This window comes from Cyanistes caeruleus, chromosome 5 (genome assembly GCF_971803275.1).
Source record: "Cyanistes caeruleus chromosome 5, bCyaCae1.hap1.1, whole genome shotgun sequence".
Taxonomy (NCBI): domain Eukaryota; kingdom Metazoa; phylum Chordata; class Aves; order Passeriformes; family Paridae; genus Cyanistes; species Cyanistes caeruleus.
This window is the reverse complement of record NC_141705.1, coordinates 81,687,742-81,705,955: the sequence shown is the minus strand read 5'-3', so window position 1 is coordinate 81,705,955 and position 18,214 is coordinate 81,687,742. Positions and strand designations below refer to the sequence as shown.

The following is an 18,214-nucleotide window of genomic DNA, read 5'->3' as shown; positions in this document are numbered from 1 at the left end:
TATTTTTCCTCCAGAAGTTTGCGTTTAACAGGGGGTGGCTTGGAAGTGTGTAAGAGCTGACTCCTAGGATGAGAGAGGCCAACGTGCTGCATTTCTCATTCATAATCCCTTGAGTAATCCTAATCCAGTTGAGATCTGTAGCCTTTATTAAGCATCACATGGTAGAGGATTCTTAAGGCTGCTCATAACTGGGCAATAAATAAATCAAAGTGTCTGCACCAGTTCTGGATTGCACGTGCACACAGACATGGCCTGTTGTGCTGCCTGCCCAAGGGAACACCTTACTTTATTTTTTGGATTCTGAGGAGGAGAATTTGCATTTGTAACTAAAAAAATAGCATCAGAAATCATCGGTCATTTGGGTACTGAACACAACCAAAATTTATCAAGTGAAGAGTTTCAGTTCTGTTTATCTCAACAAATCCATAAATTAGGACTTGGCAAGGTAAGTTGCATTTTCCTTTTTAATTCTTTGCAGCAGGGTTTTGTCTTCAGAAAGAGCTTCAAGTTTGAAGTAAAATATCCTTTTTTGTATGCCAAGGTGTAGAAAACTGCATTTGGGAGTTTTGTATCTGTAATTCCCCTTTTTGGCGTTGCAATAGCTGTGTTGTGGGTATGTGTTTGAAATACAACACGCTTCACCGTCTTGTTTGCAGCTACGAGTGGTGCCAGGTCTGATGTGCACGTGGGCCATACCCCTAGGTATTTACTCTCAGAGGCAAGGTAGGATTGTTGCTTTCCCTAGTGCCTGCTAGCATTTTTTCCCTTGGAAGAAGTATTTGATTGGTTTTTAATTAATGTGTAGCTCTTAAACTCTTGCTGTTTTTCCTTTTAGCAGAACTTGTTCCCTTCAACATCTCTTTTAGGTTTTTCCCTAGTAAACTTTCTAGTCTGTTATGTCCTCCTGTTGCCTTCCCTGTTCTGCTCACCTGTTTCCTCCATTGCTGGAATGCCTATAAAACTGTCAGGTTAGTGGGCATCCTATCCATGATACAAGAAGTGTCACCTTTGCTAGGAGCAGGCTTTCACATGAGCTGAGTTATTTCCTGTGGGTTGAGGACCACATCCTGCAAATGTCTGATGTGCACAAGTTCCTTGTGTGTAGGATTTGGTTCAGAATGCTGTCCTTTGCTTTGGTTTTGGAGAAGTAGGCTAAGTCAGGAAATTTACCTAGGCTTTTGTTGTTTGTGTTTTGGGGTGATTGACTCGAGTGGATTGGTGTAAGGTTTCCTTTCCTGAATTTCCTGGGGTACCAGGTGATGTTACTGAACTTGCGTTTGAGGAGTTTCAAGAACTGTTACCCAATGGCTTGGGAAGTGCATGGATTATTCTGGCTGCTGTGTCTCTCTCCTGCCTGTGAAACATTACCTCTGGTGGTCAGGCTATGTCCATTTTCTCTCTGTGTGTGTGTGGCCTTCCCCATAAGCCGTGAACTTGGTGTTTCACAGATTCTGTGTCCATGTGGGGCTCTTGAGTCCATGACTTTTTAGTAGTGGTTTAAATGTGTGCAGTGGCTTTTGTCACCTGCCTTTACCGTGTGTCGGTGTCTGCTGGCAGGCACTGTGCTGTGGTGCATACCAGGGACTGCCCTGTGTGAAGGAGGTGTGAGGAAAGCCTGTTCCAGAGAGAAGGAAATATCTCTGTGGGAGAGGACTGGCAGACAAGAGCAAGATGAGGAAGGGGTGGTTGGTAGCTGGCTGTTTGCTGTCTGGATCATGTTTCTCACCTGGAAGTTTCTGAAGTGATGCTGCTGCTGCTCAGTTCATCCTGTCTTGGAGGTTGTGCCTTGATGCCTCTGTTTCTCTTCTATTTTTCAGGTACAGGAGTTTAGGAAGGGAAGTGTTGGATGGATGAGGAAGGATCCAAGGTGCTTGTTCTGTTTCTTCCTCAGTCTTTCCAGCCTTGGAACAGGTTTGATTCCATTGGAGCCTGATTTACTCCTGTGCACTCCTTTGCTCAGGTTGTGCCCCTGACAAAAAAATCTGAGGGCAACAAATGTAAAAGTTCATGGCTCCAGGAACTGCTTTGGAGGAACCTGTTGATAAGCCTTTCCATAATATGATAATTAGGGCAGACTAACATTAGGTGATGCCTCCGTATGGATGACTGAAATGTGTTTAAAGTAGGGCTGCCCTAATAATAAATACCTGTTTACTTTGTAGGGAGAGAATGAGGTAAGAAAAAAACTGTTGTCAAAGGTGCCATCAAATCCAAGGTCAGGGGTAACATCTGCCTTTATCAAAGCAGGCAAGCAGTATGAAGGTCACATTTTACCTAAGTAGGCAGGTGGTACCACTGAACACACCTTCAGCAGGCAAAGTACTGAACACCATATTTGAATGTTTGCTTCAGATTTGTTCTCCATTGTTTTACAAGTAATCTAGAAATGTTCTAGTTCCTGGGAGAGGGGCCAATGCAGAATGAATAACTTATATCATTGCTTCTCTGGAAAGTGTTAACTTGCTGAATCCTCGGATCTGTGTTAAGTGAAATTTTGGTTTGGATAGGCCAGATGGGCCTACGCTCAAAAGTTGTCAGCCTTTTCCTGAGTTCCAATTTCCCTGGTACAGGAGGTGACAAACAAGAGCTAAAACTGGTGCATTTTGTCTGCACTTGTCCCTTGGAGCAGTTAATAATGTGGAAAGCTGTCAGAGTACCTGCATTATTTGAGCACAAAGAAGGTGAAGCACGAGGTAAAACTGGGTGTAATTTGGCAGCTATTTCAGGCATTTTGTGACATTGGTAAGACACATGATTGTTAGAATAAAACAAGGGTGTAGATATTCTGCTGAGAGCATTGCAGTGCACCCTGTTGTCACCCACTCGTGGCACTGTGAGGATGCCATTGTACAGCTGGGCATCCTGGGTGAGGGACAGAGAATTCCAGCCTTGGCTGTGCTTTAAAAGCTCCCTGTGCTGTGGCTGAGCAGGGCTCACCTTCCTGAGCAAACACGGATTGCTCACCTTACACAACACCGGATGTGCTCCTTCAATTAGTGTTTGTGTGGATCTGAGCTATTTTGAGAGGGTTAGGTGGAGAGGGATAGGAGGCAAAAGGATTGCAGGAAGTGAGGAAAGGAGGAGGTTTCTTCTCCTGGGTGCAAGTGCCTCTATAGTTCATCTGTCCTGACCTCTCAAAATACTTTCAGCTGTGTTCTCCTGCCAACACCAGTCCTAACATTTTTACAGGTGTTTATTTCCTTCCCTCCATTTCGCAGCTTTCCCCACCATGAATTTCAGAAGAAGATAAAAATCTGTTGAAATCTTCAGTGATACAGCCTGGGGCTGCTTTGGCAGTATTACGTGACTGTTTATTTTCCAGAGGAAATAAGTCTGACTGTGAATGACAATTTGGTTATCCTCAACTCCTTCCGAGTTTGACCTAATCTTGCATTAGGATCTGTTTACTCTGACAGGAGCTTCCACAGCAGTGAGGTTAAGTCTGCATGTCTGTCCTTTTATACTGGCAATTGATGGCATAATAAGCTCCCACACTTGAGCAGATGCATGAGATGAAGGCAACCAGTGTTTAACAAAGCTGGTTATTTTCTTCTGGTAGCTAATTGTTATTTTAGACTCAGCTTCCTGCTAGCTGTGGTCAGATTAAATATCAGGTGTGTGTTCATCCCTCATAATGAGTTATCCTTTACAGGGTGAATATTTGTCTGCACTACAAAATATTTGTCTGCACACACTGCTTCTTAATGACTTTTTAATGAATTAACAGTATTAAAAACTAAACAGTATTAAAAAGCTTTTTATCTGTTTGCCAAACAATCACAGTACCTATTGTTATGCAAGTAGCTAAAGGTGCTGAACTGATTCCTGTTAATAAAGCTCACTTGAGATGTGAAGCAGTGAGACAGAAGTTTTCATCTGCTTGTCTGGGATTAGCTGGAGAAACCTGGTAGTGGAAAATGTACTTGGGCACAAGACAGGCCATCTGATCATTAATATTAAGTGTTAATATATTTAATTGTAGATTCTTGGCGCTGTGGGACGTGTTGCAGCTGTTTTGATTCTGACCAAATGGTCTTCCCTGCATCTCGTTTGTGGTTTTGGTGACACTGGGCCAGTCTGCAACGTTGGAGCATTGGTTGGAGAACATGGGATCTGGTAGTTCTGTAAATATCCAGTACAAGTACTCCCTGCAGAAGTCTGAAAGTGGTGAGTGAGTCATGGAAAAGCGATCTTCTCTTGTTTTGTCCTGCATGTGCTGTGGGGAGGTTGCAGTGAATGTGTTTATCCTCTTAGTTACCTGTTTTTTTTAATAGCATTGAAGTGAGCATCTTTCAGTATCCTGTGAGAAGAGTTCTCAGGTGTCAGGCAGAATACAACAGGGATGAGGAAATAATAGCAATTTAGGCGAGGAGTAGGTTAAAATCTAACCAGAAATGAAGCAGCAATTAGGACCAACCTGCTGGATTAAACACTTGCTGCGTAGTGCAGGTTTTGTTTCTGCTGACAGTGAGACAGTTGTTACCCTGCTACTTTTCCTGGATTATTTTCCAAGGCTCTTACTGGTGCAGGTCTGATTGAGCAGATGCATTAGCAAAACCAAAATAAATCTGGTTATAAAGATAGTGAAACAGTGTGGCTATAAAAAGCTGTAAAACAAAGTGTGCATTTTGTCTAACTAGATCAGCACAGTGCTCTTCATCTCTGCTAATAATCTAACTTGTTTATGGCTCTCAAAGCTGTGGTGATTTACTTTTATGAAGCCCTCTGTAACGGTGTCAGTTTTGTGGGTGTGTGCCTGTGTCTGCTGTGGAACAGAGGGAGTTGATGAGGAAGACCTTAGATGTAAGGAGGAGTTAAAAAGTAAATCAATGGTTTTTACTTTGTTGTTTGAATCATGTAGTCCTGGGCACTGGCAGAACAGCATGCTGCGACAAACCATTTGCAAGTAGTTGGAAAATAAAATATGGATTGAAACTGGGGACAAGTTTGTGACTCAGACTTGTGCTTGTTACTGTTGAAAAACTATTTAAGTTACACTTACCTGTCATCCACCACCCATAGCACCAGCAGTCCATGGCCTTTTCCAACAAGCTCATGGTTATTTTAAGATGATCAAGTGTAACACAACACTAGTTACTTATTAGAAACCTTGTATTACATCTGATACCTCAGCAACAGTAGCCCACTGCAGTAAAGCCTCCGGGAATTTCTAGCCTTAGGTTCTCAACACCCTTCAGATCTGGCCATCTGCAGCAGGGTAGCTGCTTAGGACTTTCTGCCCAAATGCAGTGTGCCAGATGTCATCCCTTTGCTCCCTGCACGAGATCTGCAGGCTGTTTGCAGTGGAAAATGCTGTTCAACTGGCCCTGCCTTGGAGTGAAGTCTGGTTTGAGTGCTGCCACTTTCATATGCTTGCAGCAGCTTATGTGATAGATGGTATGGTTCATCATAAAATGTGGCTAAGTCTTTCTCTTTGTTTTTGTTTTGTTGGGTTTTTTTTCCCCAAACTGATACTAACACTGCCAGGTATAAATCCCCGGGTAAGCTGCTAAATTACAATACCAGGCTTTTTCAGTTGCAGAGTTGGTCTCTGTAAAAGCAGAGTAAACACTTAAGCGCTGTGGATGGTGGTATTTATGTTAACTGTGCACTTGACAACATGTCTTTGATAGGTTTAATTTTTACTGTTTCAAAAGTTGTGGTTTTCATTGGTATGCATGGAGTCATCACAAGGAATTTTTTCAAAGCCCAGCAGATCAGTGTTTTCTCACCAAGACAGAAGGCAAAGAATACAGAAGTTACTCCTGAGTTAAGGCTTGCCAAATCTTACCTTCTTGCCCACAGCTTTAGGGTGTCTCATACTCCTGCTGAACAGCAACTGTAGATCTTCCTTTTTTGTGCTCTGTAATTCCCAGTGCTGAAAGAGAATCATAATTTAAAATATTATTTTTAATATATAATCCATAGAGATACCTTCTTTAGGGAAAGGTCACTGTTTCCTGCTGAGGTACCTGGAGGGCCATTTGTTGTGTAATGAATGGGCCATTTGTTGTGTAATTAGTGCAAACTGATGGAGTTAATATGGTGTCTCTGTCTCTTGCCAGTGTATAGCAGCCTTTGGGTAGAGGTGAGGGATTTTCTTCTTTTGAATGAAGGTTTTCCCACACACCTGCCATTGCTCTCGCTGCTTTGGTGAACATGGCAAGGGAATATACCTTTTGCAGCAGGCCTAGTTCCCTATCTCTGTTACTTTCCTTGGATTTTGAAGCCAGCCTGTGGATACAGCACTCATCCCTTTCCCCCCTCAGCTAAAGGTGATGGAGAATCAGTGATAGAAGGTGTTTTAAGTATAGGGCTCACAGGTGGGCTCCAGAAAGGAACAGGAAGGCACGCAGTGTAATCCAAAGAGAGATGCCAAGTAGCAGAGCTGGTCCAAATGGGATCAAGGCCAGCTAAGGAGGATGAGAGACTCTAGAGGTACGTAAAATTCTGTGGCACAGCTTGAAAAAGGGAATGTTTAACTGCACCAATGTACTTCAATTGAAATGTGCGCACATCCCATCTGAAATCATCTTGGAAGGGAACACACTGGAATTGGGACAATACAGAGGCTGTGTTTTAAAGATCAAAGGGCAGATGGCCATAATTTGGTGGGAAATAGCTGGTGTCAGCCCTGGCTGTGGTTTCAATCTCAATCAGGCACCTGAAAATTCTGGCATCTTGTTCATTCTGTGCCATTAAATGGCCAAAGTTCTGCTTCCCCTTTTTCACAGTGGGTGTAGCTTTGTCTTTATTTTATTGTAAGGTGATGGTATGTTGATATTAATGCTGCAATAGGATCCTTCTTGCACAGTTGCAAAAGCTGAGGTTTTTATTTCTCATAAAGAGAGTTAGAAAATCCCCATATTTCTAAGGCTCTAGAGGAAACTTTGTATCCTGTCTTCCCCCAAGTCCTTGCATGGCCTCAGTTAGATTTCTGGTTTCCTGAAGCCTGAGCTCCTAGGGATGGTAACATGGACATAAAAATTATCATGGTAGGTAGGAAGTGAGGATATTATCTAATAATACTGAAGAGCATGTTAGGGCTTTTAGGCCCTAATACTTTGTGGTTCACGCTGGTGCTGAGGAACCAGCAGCAGTGGTTGCAAGTGCTTCAGAGGTCTCTGGTCAGGTCAAGCTCTTGCAAAAACAAAGGCAAAAAGAAGAGGGTCTTTTTGCCCTTAGGCACAAGAGTACAGCTCCTGGAAACTTTTTCCTGAAAAGGATATGTTCTCTTCCATGTTCAGGGGTGGGGAAGGAGCTGTTGCAGGTGCCTCAGCTGCAGGCAGTGCTGCTCAGCAGCTTGGTTCTGTTGTTGTCCCCCAGCTTTCAAGGCAGCTGTCTTGATCCAGCAATGGTATCGGCGCCACGTGGCTCGGCTGGAAATGCGCCGCCGCTGTACCTGGAGAATCTTTCAATCCATTGAGTATGCCTGTGAGCAGGATCAGATCAAGGTATGGTGCCAAGGAAAAGAGAAGGTAGGAAAACGCACGGGAAGGTGGTTTCTGTGCCAGACTGGCTTTCTGACTCTGGCTGGTAACCCTCTAAGTGCTTCAGTGGGCAGGGTTTCCTACCTCGTTTTAACCTATGGATTCCCTGCCTGCTTATGTTGCATAAAACACGAAGTGATGAACCTCAAAAGCGAGCCATAAGAGCCATTTAACAGGGCTTTTCTGGAGTCTGAACACAATAAGCAAGTCTATTTGGTTTGCTACATTTTAACTGGGATTGAAGTTCTCTTACATGGCTGACTCCTCTCAGCGGGAGAAGGGGCTCATTGCATCCTTGTGCCTGTGGCTGAAGGTAAAGTCACAGTTTTGAATTAATATCAAGATAGTCAAAACTTAATTTGGTACAATGAGAGTTGCTGTACATAGCAGACAGCATGAGAAGGGCGGAGATAATACTTCCAGAAAGATGATGATGATAGGTTGCTACTCGGTTGAATTTAATTCTGGGGTGAATGATGGGCTCTCCCTCTTCCTGCAGCTTCACAACTTCTTCAGTTACCTCATGGACCAGTTCACACCAAGCAGCAGCAAAGAGAGTAAGTGTGTGTGCTATTGTTAGATGTGGCACCAGCAGTTCCAAAGGCTGCACCTTGTATTATTCATTGCCCAGTGCTGGGCAATCTTCAGAATAGCACATGTGGCCAAGAGTCTCAACAGTGATGGCATCAGGAATAGAGTGAATTGCCTGGAGACTATGAGCTGTGCAAGGGATGGGGGGTAATTCCTGCTCTTAGGAGCTGGATAGAGGCATAAAAGTTGAGTATTTTTTCACAGAATCACAGAATGGTGCACAGTGCACATGGAGATTGGTCTCTGCAGCCTTTCCCTTGCTGCAAGATTTGTAGCAGTGCCGAGCAGCAGGCTGCAACTGCTCCCGAGAGCCAGCCTAAGTAAACAGCTCTTCTGTAGCAAATTACTGATAGAGGTAGAATGATACCTGGAGCCAATTAACCTCTTTTTTGTTTGTTTCTCTCTTTTTTAATTTTTTTTTAAAAAAACCAACCCCACTTATTGGCTGTCCAGGGGATTTTATCAGTCGCATGTTGATAAGCGGGGAGAGTTACAAAGAGGCAGAGTTGGAAAAGTACTGTGACTATGAATCCATAGAGGTGCCAGACTCCTACACCGGACCCCATCTCTCTTTCCCTCTCCTCCCTGACCATGCCACGGCCTTGCTGGAAGCTTTCCAACAGAAACAAGTAAGGATCCCAAAAGGGACCATGTTTTTCCCTTCTCTGAACAAGGCTGTAGGATAGATGATTTGGTCTTAGCTTTCTTACCAAGCTCAGCTGGCTGGCTGCTAATATGGGGCTGGAAACTATGTGGTATTTCCTAATGCCATGGAAATGTTCTTTTTTTTGAAAATATACTCCTAACAAAACCAAATACTTTATATATAGGGGTGTATCAAGATTAACCCGAGTTTTATTTTTTAAGGGAAAAATTAGCAACATGTCATGTTAAAACTTTTCACCGTTGTTTGTTTGAATTTCTCAATTTGTAAACAAGTATAGGATGGCCCAGAGAGAAACAGCCAATAACAGTGTTTTGTGCTATGCAACTCTGATTTAAAATGTAAACTGTGAGTTTTTTTTGATGAGGAAGCTGAGTACCGCTCCTGCACTAACAAGACAAGTCCTGATCCAGCTGCAGTGTTCTGCTGCCATCCCTCAGCTGATGTGCTTGAACTCCAAAATAGGCCAAAACACCCCTTCTCCAAAGAGAGCTCATAAACCAAAGCTATCTCATATCCCAACTGTATTAAATGCCTACACCCTGGCTTTGAGCATCTCTATCACTGCAGGATATGTGGAAACTCACAGCCTTGTTAAATGTGGAAAAGCTAAGAAGGCTCTAGAGGAGCGACTTCTTACCTGTGATATTGGGCTGGAATTTCAGCTGCTCCTGGAGGTGATGTGGCCTAGTGGGTATAGCCTTGTCCACAAGGTATGCTGGGGCTTTAGGGTTGCTTTGCCAGCCCTCTCAGTGCTGAGGCTGAGCTGCACTGGGCAAGTGTCTGCCATCCTGCAGTTTGCCAATATTTCCCTCATCTTGTTTGTAAGCTCATAGGTCAGCACAGACTGCCATCCCAGGGAGAGTTTCTGCCATCCAGGCTATCCTGGTAGAGTCTTTGCAGCCACAGTAGTGCTGCTCAGAGGCCACTGATTTCCTGCTTTAATCCCTTCACTTTCTCCCAGTAGCAGCTCCATGCTCGCTATGTCTTAAACCTCCTGCACGAGACCAGGAAGCACCTCAAGCAGTTGCCAAACATCAGCCACGTCTCCACCTGCTACAGCGAGGAGGTCACCGTGTGTGGTGGGTCCCTTGCAGCTCCTATGGGAGGGTGGGACAGAGAGAAAATGATAGTGAGAGCACGATGCCTCCCTCTGTACTGAACTTGGAACACAAATGCTCTCTATAAGCTGAGTGTGTGATGACTTGAGAGGCAGCTGGGTCTGTCTGAAATACCCAGGTGACCTTTTTTCTCTAACCCCAAACTTGGAGCTGTTTTATTAAATGACAGAAACCACACCCAGCTGAGGACTGGTCACAGAACTTGGTAGTGGTCTGACCCGTCCTGTGGTCTGGGATTTTTTCAAACAACAAAATCCTGGAGCTGTTCTGGGTGAGCACCAGCAAATGCATGCAGATCTGGAATGTTATCGCATCTTTGCATCCTATAAGTAAATTTGAGACAAAGCTTTTTACTTTTTTCCTACTCTGACTAATGCTAAAATATTGAGATATTTCTGCAAAATACATAGCCCAGACTTTTGCATGCTATCAGCCTCTGGAAAACCTCTCTCTGCAATATTGTGTTAAATGAGAATTAAATTGTTATGTGGAATGCAAAGCTTTCTTCCATGTAATACCAATCTTGTGCAGTGCTGTGCCATCACAGGAGATAAACGAAAAAAGTTTCTAAATCAGTCTTCAGCAAATGGTGTAGGATTTTTTACTGCACTTCTCAGACTTCAGCTCAAGCCTTACATCGTCTCCTTTTCCTCTAGGCTTGCAATTCCCTGTAGTGGAATGTACCCCATTCTCAAAGTATTTCAGTGGGAATTAATTTATAAAGGATGTATGGGTGGGTTTTTTTGAGTTCAAGGTAAATATGCTGTGACTTGTCTCTTTGTGCCTGCTAGGAGATTTGCACGGCCAGCTGGATGACTTGTTCCTCATCTTTTACAAGGTAGGCACCAAATTTGGAGAGGGAGGCTGTCCAGGCATTGCAATGGGTATCCCATGGGTCGTGTTGAGAAGCATTTGCAAAATTGGGTCATTTGTGTACAATTCCCCAAGTCAATTTGATTTGTTTTAAATGGCTTCACAAATCAGTAGCTTACTCCCTTGCTGACTTGGAAATCTGATATCCATGTCATTTTTATTACTGCCAATGGGTCTTCTACTGCTGATACCGGTGATAAACCTTTGTGACTGCCAGTTTCACTGCTGGGGCCCACAGGACAAATATGAGCAGGGATCTGTTGTAATCTGGGACCAGGAGCGAGTGACTGCAGCTGGGGGGAGGGCATATGGACACCTTGGGGAGGCCTCTCTGGTGATATCTGCCTGTTCCTTGCTCTTACAGAACGGCCTTCCTTCCCCTTCCAAGTCCTACGTGTTCAATGGGGACTTTGTAGACAGAGGCAAGCAGTCCCTTGAGATCCTTGTTATCCTCTTTACCTTCCTCCTGATCTATCCCAAGGAGGTTCATCTCAACCGCGGGAACCACGAGGACCACATGGTGAACTTACGGTACGGCTTCTGTGCAGGGCTGAGCACGACGTCGAGGGCGTTGTGCAAAATCCCACTCAGCTTCCTTTCTCCTGTTCCTTTAGCTATGGTTTCACCAAGGAAGTGATGCAGAAATACAAGGTAGGCCGATGTTTGTGTCTCCTTTACCATGTGAGACAAGTGTTTAAAAGACTTGATGCTTTATCTTTTTTTTACTTTTGCTCAGGTGCATGGGAAGAAAATCTTGAAGATGTTTCAGAATGTATTCTGTTGGCTGCCCCTGGCCACCCTGATTGATCAGAAAGTCCTCATTATTCACGGGGGCATCTCTGACACCACTGACCTGGACATGCTTGAGAAAATTCAAAGGGACAAAGTAGGTTTTATTTCCCAGTTATTGAAAAGACAAGTGTTGCTGATTTGTGGTGGGGAGCTCATTTCTGCATGTCATCTTGGCTGTTGATGAGACAAATCTAAGAGATGGTCTTCCTAGAGAAACTTGTGTTTAGGTGTAGGTTTTGGTTTGTTAGTGTGTGTGTGTGCACGAGCTGTGACAGGATGAAGCACTGTTGGTTTCTGGAATATGTGCTGGTGCTGAAGTAAAAACAGTGATGATGAGACGTTGTCCTGCTTATCCTCCCCTTAGCCTGCTTTTACCCCCTAGATTTCCAGAAGGATTTTGATAAGTCATTTAACTTGTCTCTGCCTCACTCTCTAGTTGGGCTATATCACTTTCCTTCTCCAAATATAATGACAACTCTTGTATTAGTCACTAATGTTTCCTTTGCTCTGCTGCACAGTTGCCATTGCAGATGAAATCTGTGTGCCTGAAGTCAATGAGGGAAGAGTGAGATGTGATGGATGTAGGGCCCAGCTGTAAACCCAGGATGGCTTGTATGAGAGGATGGCACTAGTAGTTCCCCACAGTCAAGCAGCAGCTGATGGCAGAAGGGAGTGGGGCCTGGGGGCTTGGATCACTTCAAGGCTGCCAATATTAGAAGGTGTTAGAGCTGGAGATCTGGGTTTTCATGCTGTGTTACCAGCTCCATTTCTCTCACCTCTTTCAGTTTATTTCTGTGTTAAGGCTGAAGAAAAGAAAGGAGTCGAGCAGAAAAGCAGAACTACAGGCCATAAATGGTGAGAGGGAATCAGGCATTGATGCAGCAGGGAATGAGGCAGCTCCCAGGTTATCCCTGCAGCCCCAGTCAGCCCAGGCTCCCAGCACAGCCAACAGGCTGGAGTTCACCAGGTGGCTCCGGCAGACGGTGCAGGAGCAAATCGACACGTGCCGCCGGCTGGTGGACATCAGTGAGTCAGAGCCCGAGGAGCTCACCTATTCCAGCATGGTCTCCTTGAAGGGTGCGGATGATGAGCCGTGCTGGAGTCGCCAGGAGGAGTGGAAGCAGGTGAGGAGTCTAAGCAGGGTCCTGAGCTAGGTGTGCTGTGGGTGCCTCCTGCAGCAGCTGGCCCTTCAGTGGGAGGTGACCAGGAAAGGCTGCTCTGTGTGGCTGGGGGGATGTTTTGTTGGGTCCCTTTGGTACTTTCTGAGAGGAGCAGCTGGGGACTTCCTTTCCAGCCTGAGAGTCTCTTCTGTGTGCTCTGAAACCACCGTTACTTGACATTAAATGTGACTTTACAGCACTGCACACCTTTTCACCCTAGCACTATATATTGATGTCAGGGTTAAAGAAATTAAGCTTTAATCCAAACAGTGGTTACTGGGTCAGCACTTGTGTGTCTAGAGGCTGCAGAATGTCCTGGCTAGAGACCAAAGGCATTTGATACTGAGCCTGCTAACAGCCACAGGATCTGCTGGTTGTTCTTGCCCTGGGACTTGTGTTTTGGGATAGAGGAAGACAGATAAGGCTCTTGGGCATCTTAATGCTAGCAAAGGCAGCCTGTATCAGGCCTGACCTATGCATCTCTCTTTCCCCAGACACTTTGGATGTGTGTGTAGCTCCTGGCCAACAATATTGCCACTTGTGAGGTGGCCCAGGTCTGTGACAGTCTTTGGCTGGAATGCAAGAAACATGTCTGTTATAGCAGCAGTCTAGGGAGGGATTCAGTGATTCAGTGAACTTAGCAATCCTTTCAGGTTTTAGACATCCTCTGGAGCGACCCCACGCCTCAGGAGGGCTGCAGAGAAAATAAGGTGCGAGGTGGTGGATGCTACTTTGGGCCTGATGTGACAGAGAAGTTCCTTGAGAAGTACAGCTTGCAGTTCCTGATCCGCTCTCACGAGTGCAAGCAGGAGGGCTACGAGTTCTGCCACAACCGCAAGGTCAGTTGGGGGTGGTGTGAAGGATACTTGGGTTTCCATGCTCCCAGGACAGGGTTTCTGGGGGAGTGACTTGTCTCAGTTCTGTATTTCTTCCAGTGGGGCTCTAAGCACATGTAAAATCCTTGAACAGGCTTAGTGGGAGTTAACTGAAATGTTTTCCATCCTAAGTCTTAGTTCAGGGCAATCTGAAGCCACCTGCTCTGCTGGGGACGTGCCTGTGCAGGCAAACAGTGTCCTTGTGTGTGGTGCTTGAGAACCCACTTGTGCCATGGCCCCACTTAGTGCAGCTGCTGTTGCAGATGTGCTACAGAAGGGTGTTACTGAGCTTGCTGCAGGTCAGTTCTGTTCTCAGAAGATTCAGAGTCAGGTCAGTGGCTTTGTCAGGGCACTCAGACTCTGGAGAGAGGAACTGATGGGCGAGAGCGCAGAATTGCAGCAGCCCAGCATGTGGCCAGATGCACGTCTAACTGGTGCCACCCATGAGGAACTCACACCTGCGAGGCTTCCAGGCCAGCTGCCACCTGACTCTCCCTCTTCTCTGTAAAGATGTAAAAGATGTAAAAAATGGTGTATTCACAATCTGTTCCTTCTGGAGGGGATCAAGTGAGTTGCTGTCACATATATAAATATTACAGGATGTATGTACTGACTGCAAATGCCTCTTTTTTTGGGATTAGGTGTTGACCATCTTTTCAGCCTCAAACTACTACGAGATTGGCAGCAACAGGGGAGCCTATGTGAAGCTGGGACCAGACCTCATCCCCCACTTTGTTCAGTACCAAGCAAACAAGACAGCCCATACGCTCAATATGACCCAAAGGCAAGGCTTTCCAGTTGCTCTCTTTGCCAGGTCAAAATTTCCAAAGGGGATACTTCATGCGCTTTTACGAAGTTTGACCCTGAAGATGAACTTTCACAGCTTGATTTTCTAAAGAATAGCTTCTAAAGGAGGGATCAAGCTTTGTACTTGAAGTTGCTCAAGGCTTGAGAAGGGAATGTTAACAAAATTCCAAGGGGATTTTTCTCAAGGTTGCTTGTTTTTCAGCTTTTTTATGCCAGGTTTTAGCTTTTGACCTTTTTCTGAGGTTCTTTTTAGCTTTGTTGCTTCACAAATGAATGCAGGGTCTCCTGGCATCAGCTGCAGGGAAATGCCCTGGGCACACTATGCCTTGTCACAAGCACTGAGATGTAGCTGAGCAGAGCAGTTGTGTGAGGGTCTGGGCAATCCATGAACAAACCAGGTAGAACACTGGGAGGGAAGGTGCAGTTCTCCTTGTGATTCATGGCAAGACCTTCAAGTACTTCTCTCTGTTCTGCATCCCCCAGAATAAGCAGAGTAGAGGAGTCAGCCTTTCGAGCCTTGCGGGAAAAGCTCTTTGCTCACACCTCAGCCCTCATCAGTGCCTTCAAGGCCTACGACGGGGACAATACAGGTAACTCAGAGCTGAGGGGCGTGTGGGTTCCTTGCCTGGTTGGATAGGGCTGAAGTGACTGAGTTTGTGGCTGGCTGGGAGACTTCTCAGGGACAGTTGTCACAGGGAGGCTCTATCAGACCTTGCCATTGGTCATTTGCTGTTACTCAGTCTCTGTGGATGCCTCTGAGTGACACCATAAAGTGGGGGTGCTGGAAAAGCAGGACATCATGAGCCTAATGTGTAGCAATCGAGGCCGGTCCTAGAAGAGCTCCTTGCAGCTGAAATACTGATGAAGCATTGGAAAAGAGAACCTGGAACATGTCTGTGTCACTTGAGAAGGGTTGCGTGGTCTGTAGAGCCTCCTCATCCCTGGAGGGGGATCAGTGGGAAGAGCAAAGCAAGCGATGTCTTCTGTGGCAGTTGTTTCTTGTCAGAGCCTGAAGGAAGGAGTGGAGAGTTCTTACTTCTCTGGCAGACAGGATTGCTGTGTTGGTGCAGTGACTGAGAGGTGTTGCTGTCCACTGGTGGGCTGGGGGTCAAAAAGTGGCTGGCAGAGCTGCTCATGGGGAGAATTGTGCTCTTCGTGGGCAGCAAAACTGTTCACAGGAATCCAGCTCAGTTGTTAGAGCAGCTGCTAAAATGGGCAGTGGGCTGCAAATTTCTAATCAAATACCCAAAGTCAGTGTCTTGCCTTTGTTCAGATGTTGGCAGCCTCATAGCCTCAATTTGTTGCAATGATAAAAAGCTTGCTGAGGCTTGGGGGCGGTGTGCATGCACCTGCACTGCAAAATTAACACTGTGCTGTCAGCAGCACCTAGACTGTCTATGTGTCACTGTTCCAGGCTTTCTTTGCCTTGACATGCTTTCCCCTACCTGTGTCCCAGAGGTGTCTCCCTTTTCCCTGCAGGAAGGATCACTCTGAGCAACTGGGCGACAGCAGTGGAGTCGGTGCTGCGGCTGGGGCTGCCCTGGCGAATGCTGAGGCCGCAGCTGGTGCGCAGCACCGAGGATGGAATGCTGGAATACAAATCCTGGCTGGATGACCTGGCCATGGAGCAGAGGAGCCAAGAGGTAAGCACTCACCCCCTTCCATCAAAGCACAATGTGACCAACTGCTCACCAGATCCCCGGCACGTGCACACCAACTATGGTGCAAAAGGGCAGTGGACGGTTCCTGCATAATCCAAAGCCACGCTAAAGTTGATAGGAAGTCTTGCCTGAGCTCTAATAGTCCTGAGGCACTCAGCCCATTTTACAAATAGATGATGGATGCAAAAGCAAAATTTTGAGGTAGTTTTGGATGCAGGCTTTTGAGTAGGAGAACTATTCCACTCTCCAAGTAGCAGTTTGTTAATTATGCCCAGCAAACGTAACTCCACAGTGGTTATAAAATGCAGCCTGGCTCGCTGTTAGCCCAGGAGAGGGCTGTTGGGAAGGGACAAGTTGCCCATGGTCTGTTCTACAGCTGCGCAAAGGGTCCAGTTGAGGGTCCACACCCCTGGTTGATAAGGCCAGGGCAAGTTCTGGAGAGCAAAAAATATTTGTGGAGACATCTGCGGTAACAACTCAGAGAGCAGAGGTGTCAGGTGGATGAAAACTGTCTTTGTGTCTTTCAGCACATCCAGTCAAGCTTGCTGGAAGTCATTTATCGAAACAGATCCAACTTAGAGACCATATTCAGGATCATAGACAGAGACCATTCAGGTGAGCAGGTGTGCAGGGGGTGTTGATCGCTGCCTTGTGTTCCCTTGTGCTTTGGAGCTGCCTTTAGTATGTCTAGAGGTGGTTTTGTTTAGGCTTGGATCCTCCTCCTCCCTCCCATGATTCTGAAATGTCTATTTGCCTCTCTGCTGCTGGAAGCTGTGTTTTAGCCAGTGATCTCCACATCAGGAGATGCAGCTGCAGCATCTGAAATGCTCCTCCACAGGTCTCATCTCCTTTGAGGAATTCCAGCAAACCTGGAAGCTGTTCAGCTCCCACATGAACATTGAACTCACGGATGATGGCATTAACGACTTGGTTCGCAGCATTGATTTTAACAAGGATGGCAACATTGACTTCAACGAGTTCCTGGAAGCCTTCCGCCTCGTCAAACAGTGCCCGGCGTGAGAACCTGCTCAGGGTTACCACGTTCCATGCCTTGATTTCCACAACGCCAGGACTGCCTGACCTAACATAGAGGGTGCCTGCAGATGGCAAGCAGGGAAAGGGAAGGCAGGTGCTTAGAACAGACGTCACTGTAGGCAGCAGCCGTGACCCATCTGTGGAAGGTAACAGGTGAAACAGATGAGCTGCGCTTGAGTTCGGGCTGTTCTTAAAAGAAGCTGTGTTTTAAGTAGTTTCCTGCTCAAAGGGAAGATGCAACTTAGCTTCTCTTGGCAGTGTGAGGAAAGGTTACAGGTATTTTCAAAAAGCAGTGAAGTGGAAGTTGAAGTATTGCTTGTAGGCAGTGTTTTAAAGAGGTAGCCCCTCTTTGATCACAGCTTTCCTTTTAATAAACCATTTTTTCTAGATTGCTGTTGTTTGGCTGTTCATTTCTTCTCTAGTTAATTCTGGGAGCAGCAGTGCTGCTCCAGTCATGATCCCTACTTCCCTGCTCATGTTCCTGTGTGATGGTAAGCTTGTTCTGGAAGTTTGGAGCTACTAAGTGTTTGCAGTAGAGCAGGATCTTGGGAAAAATACCTCAAATGTGCAACACTGTCTCTAGCAGAGGGACTAGGAAATCAGGCAGGAATCTATTGAGATAATTTCATTTTCAAAGGCCAGGGCAATAGATGAATAGATGAAGCTCCCTGCTAGGGAGCCTATGATGCACATTCAAGTTATTTTCAAAGCATATCAAGACTGCATAAAAGACTGCAGCTTGTGAGGTGGGGTAGTGTGAAGAGTTGGCAAAACAAGAAACAACGTGTTTCTCAAATGGAAGCATCCCAGTCCAGCAGGCAGAAGACTTAAGACTGCTAGCCCGGCCCCCAAGAGAGAATTCCAGTCTCACTGAATTTCTTACCAAGCTTGTTGCCCAGTGCAGACAGTTTAGTAACTGGAACTAAGCTTCCAAAAGGAAACTAATCCTGTTTCCCCTTAACTAGAGTTCTACATATGCTTTTTCAATTGTAATGGAAACATGCTTCCACAAACACACTCAAAATGCACAATACAGGTCCCAGTACATTGCAGCTATATTTCTATTTTTCTATCCTTCAAATTGAATGAATGGAATTAATTTTGATAGCTAAAGGAAAGAATTATTTTGCCTCTTCCATGTTTGT

The 18,214-nt window shown here is 45.6% G+C and overlaps 2 protein-coding genes across 4 annotated transcripts in view; one reads left to right on the top strand and one right to left on the bottom strand.

Moving 5' to 3' along the window:
* Positions 1–18,214, bottom strand: part of NUP54 (nucleoporin 54) — a 66,700-nt gene that overhangs the window by 35,625 nt on the left and 12,861 nt on the right. The window contains exons 13-15 of one of the 3 annotated variants that reach the window (XM_086890783.1): positions 9,386–9,845; positions 5,792–5,878; positions 1,727–1,982 (exon numbers count right to left, since the gene is read on the bottom strand). The gene's annotated coding sequence lies outside the window, so the exon portion shown is untranslated. The remainder of the gene's footprint in view (positions 1–1,726; positions 1,983–5,791; positions 5,879–9,385; positions 9,846–18,214) is intronic. The other 2 variants (XM_086890782.1, XM_086890784.1) reach the window with 2 other exon arrangements.
* On the top strand, positions 657–17,458 carry PPEF2 (protein phosphatase with EF-hand domain 2). The gene is made up of 17 exons (XM_086890764.1): positions 657–723; positions 3,983–4,167; positions 7,327–7,454; positions 7,990–8,047; positions 8,535–8,710; positions 9,713–9,827; positions 10,658–10,704; positions 11,104–11,270; positions 11,354–11,390; positions 11,476–11,625; positions 12,317–12,655; positions 13,345–13,530; positions 14,208–14,350; positions 14,857–14,963; positions 15,853–16,016; positions 16,562–16,649; positions 16,873–17,458. Exons 2-17 carry the CDS (start codon positions 4,107–4,109, stop codon positions 17,052–17,054), a joined length of 2,148 nt encoding a protein of 715 aa, XP_086746890.1. The 5' UTR covers positions 657–723; positions 3,983–4,106; the 3' UTR covers positions 17,055–17,458.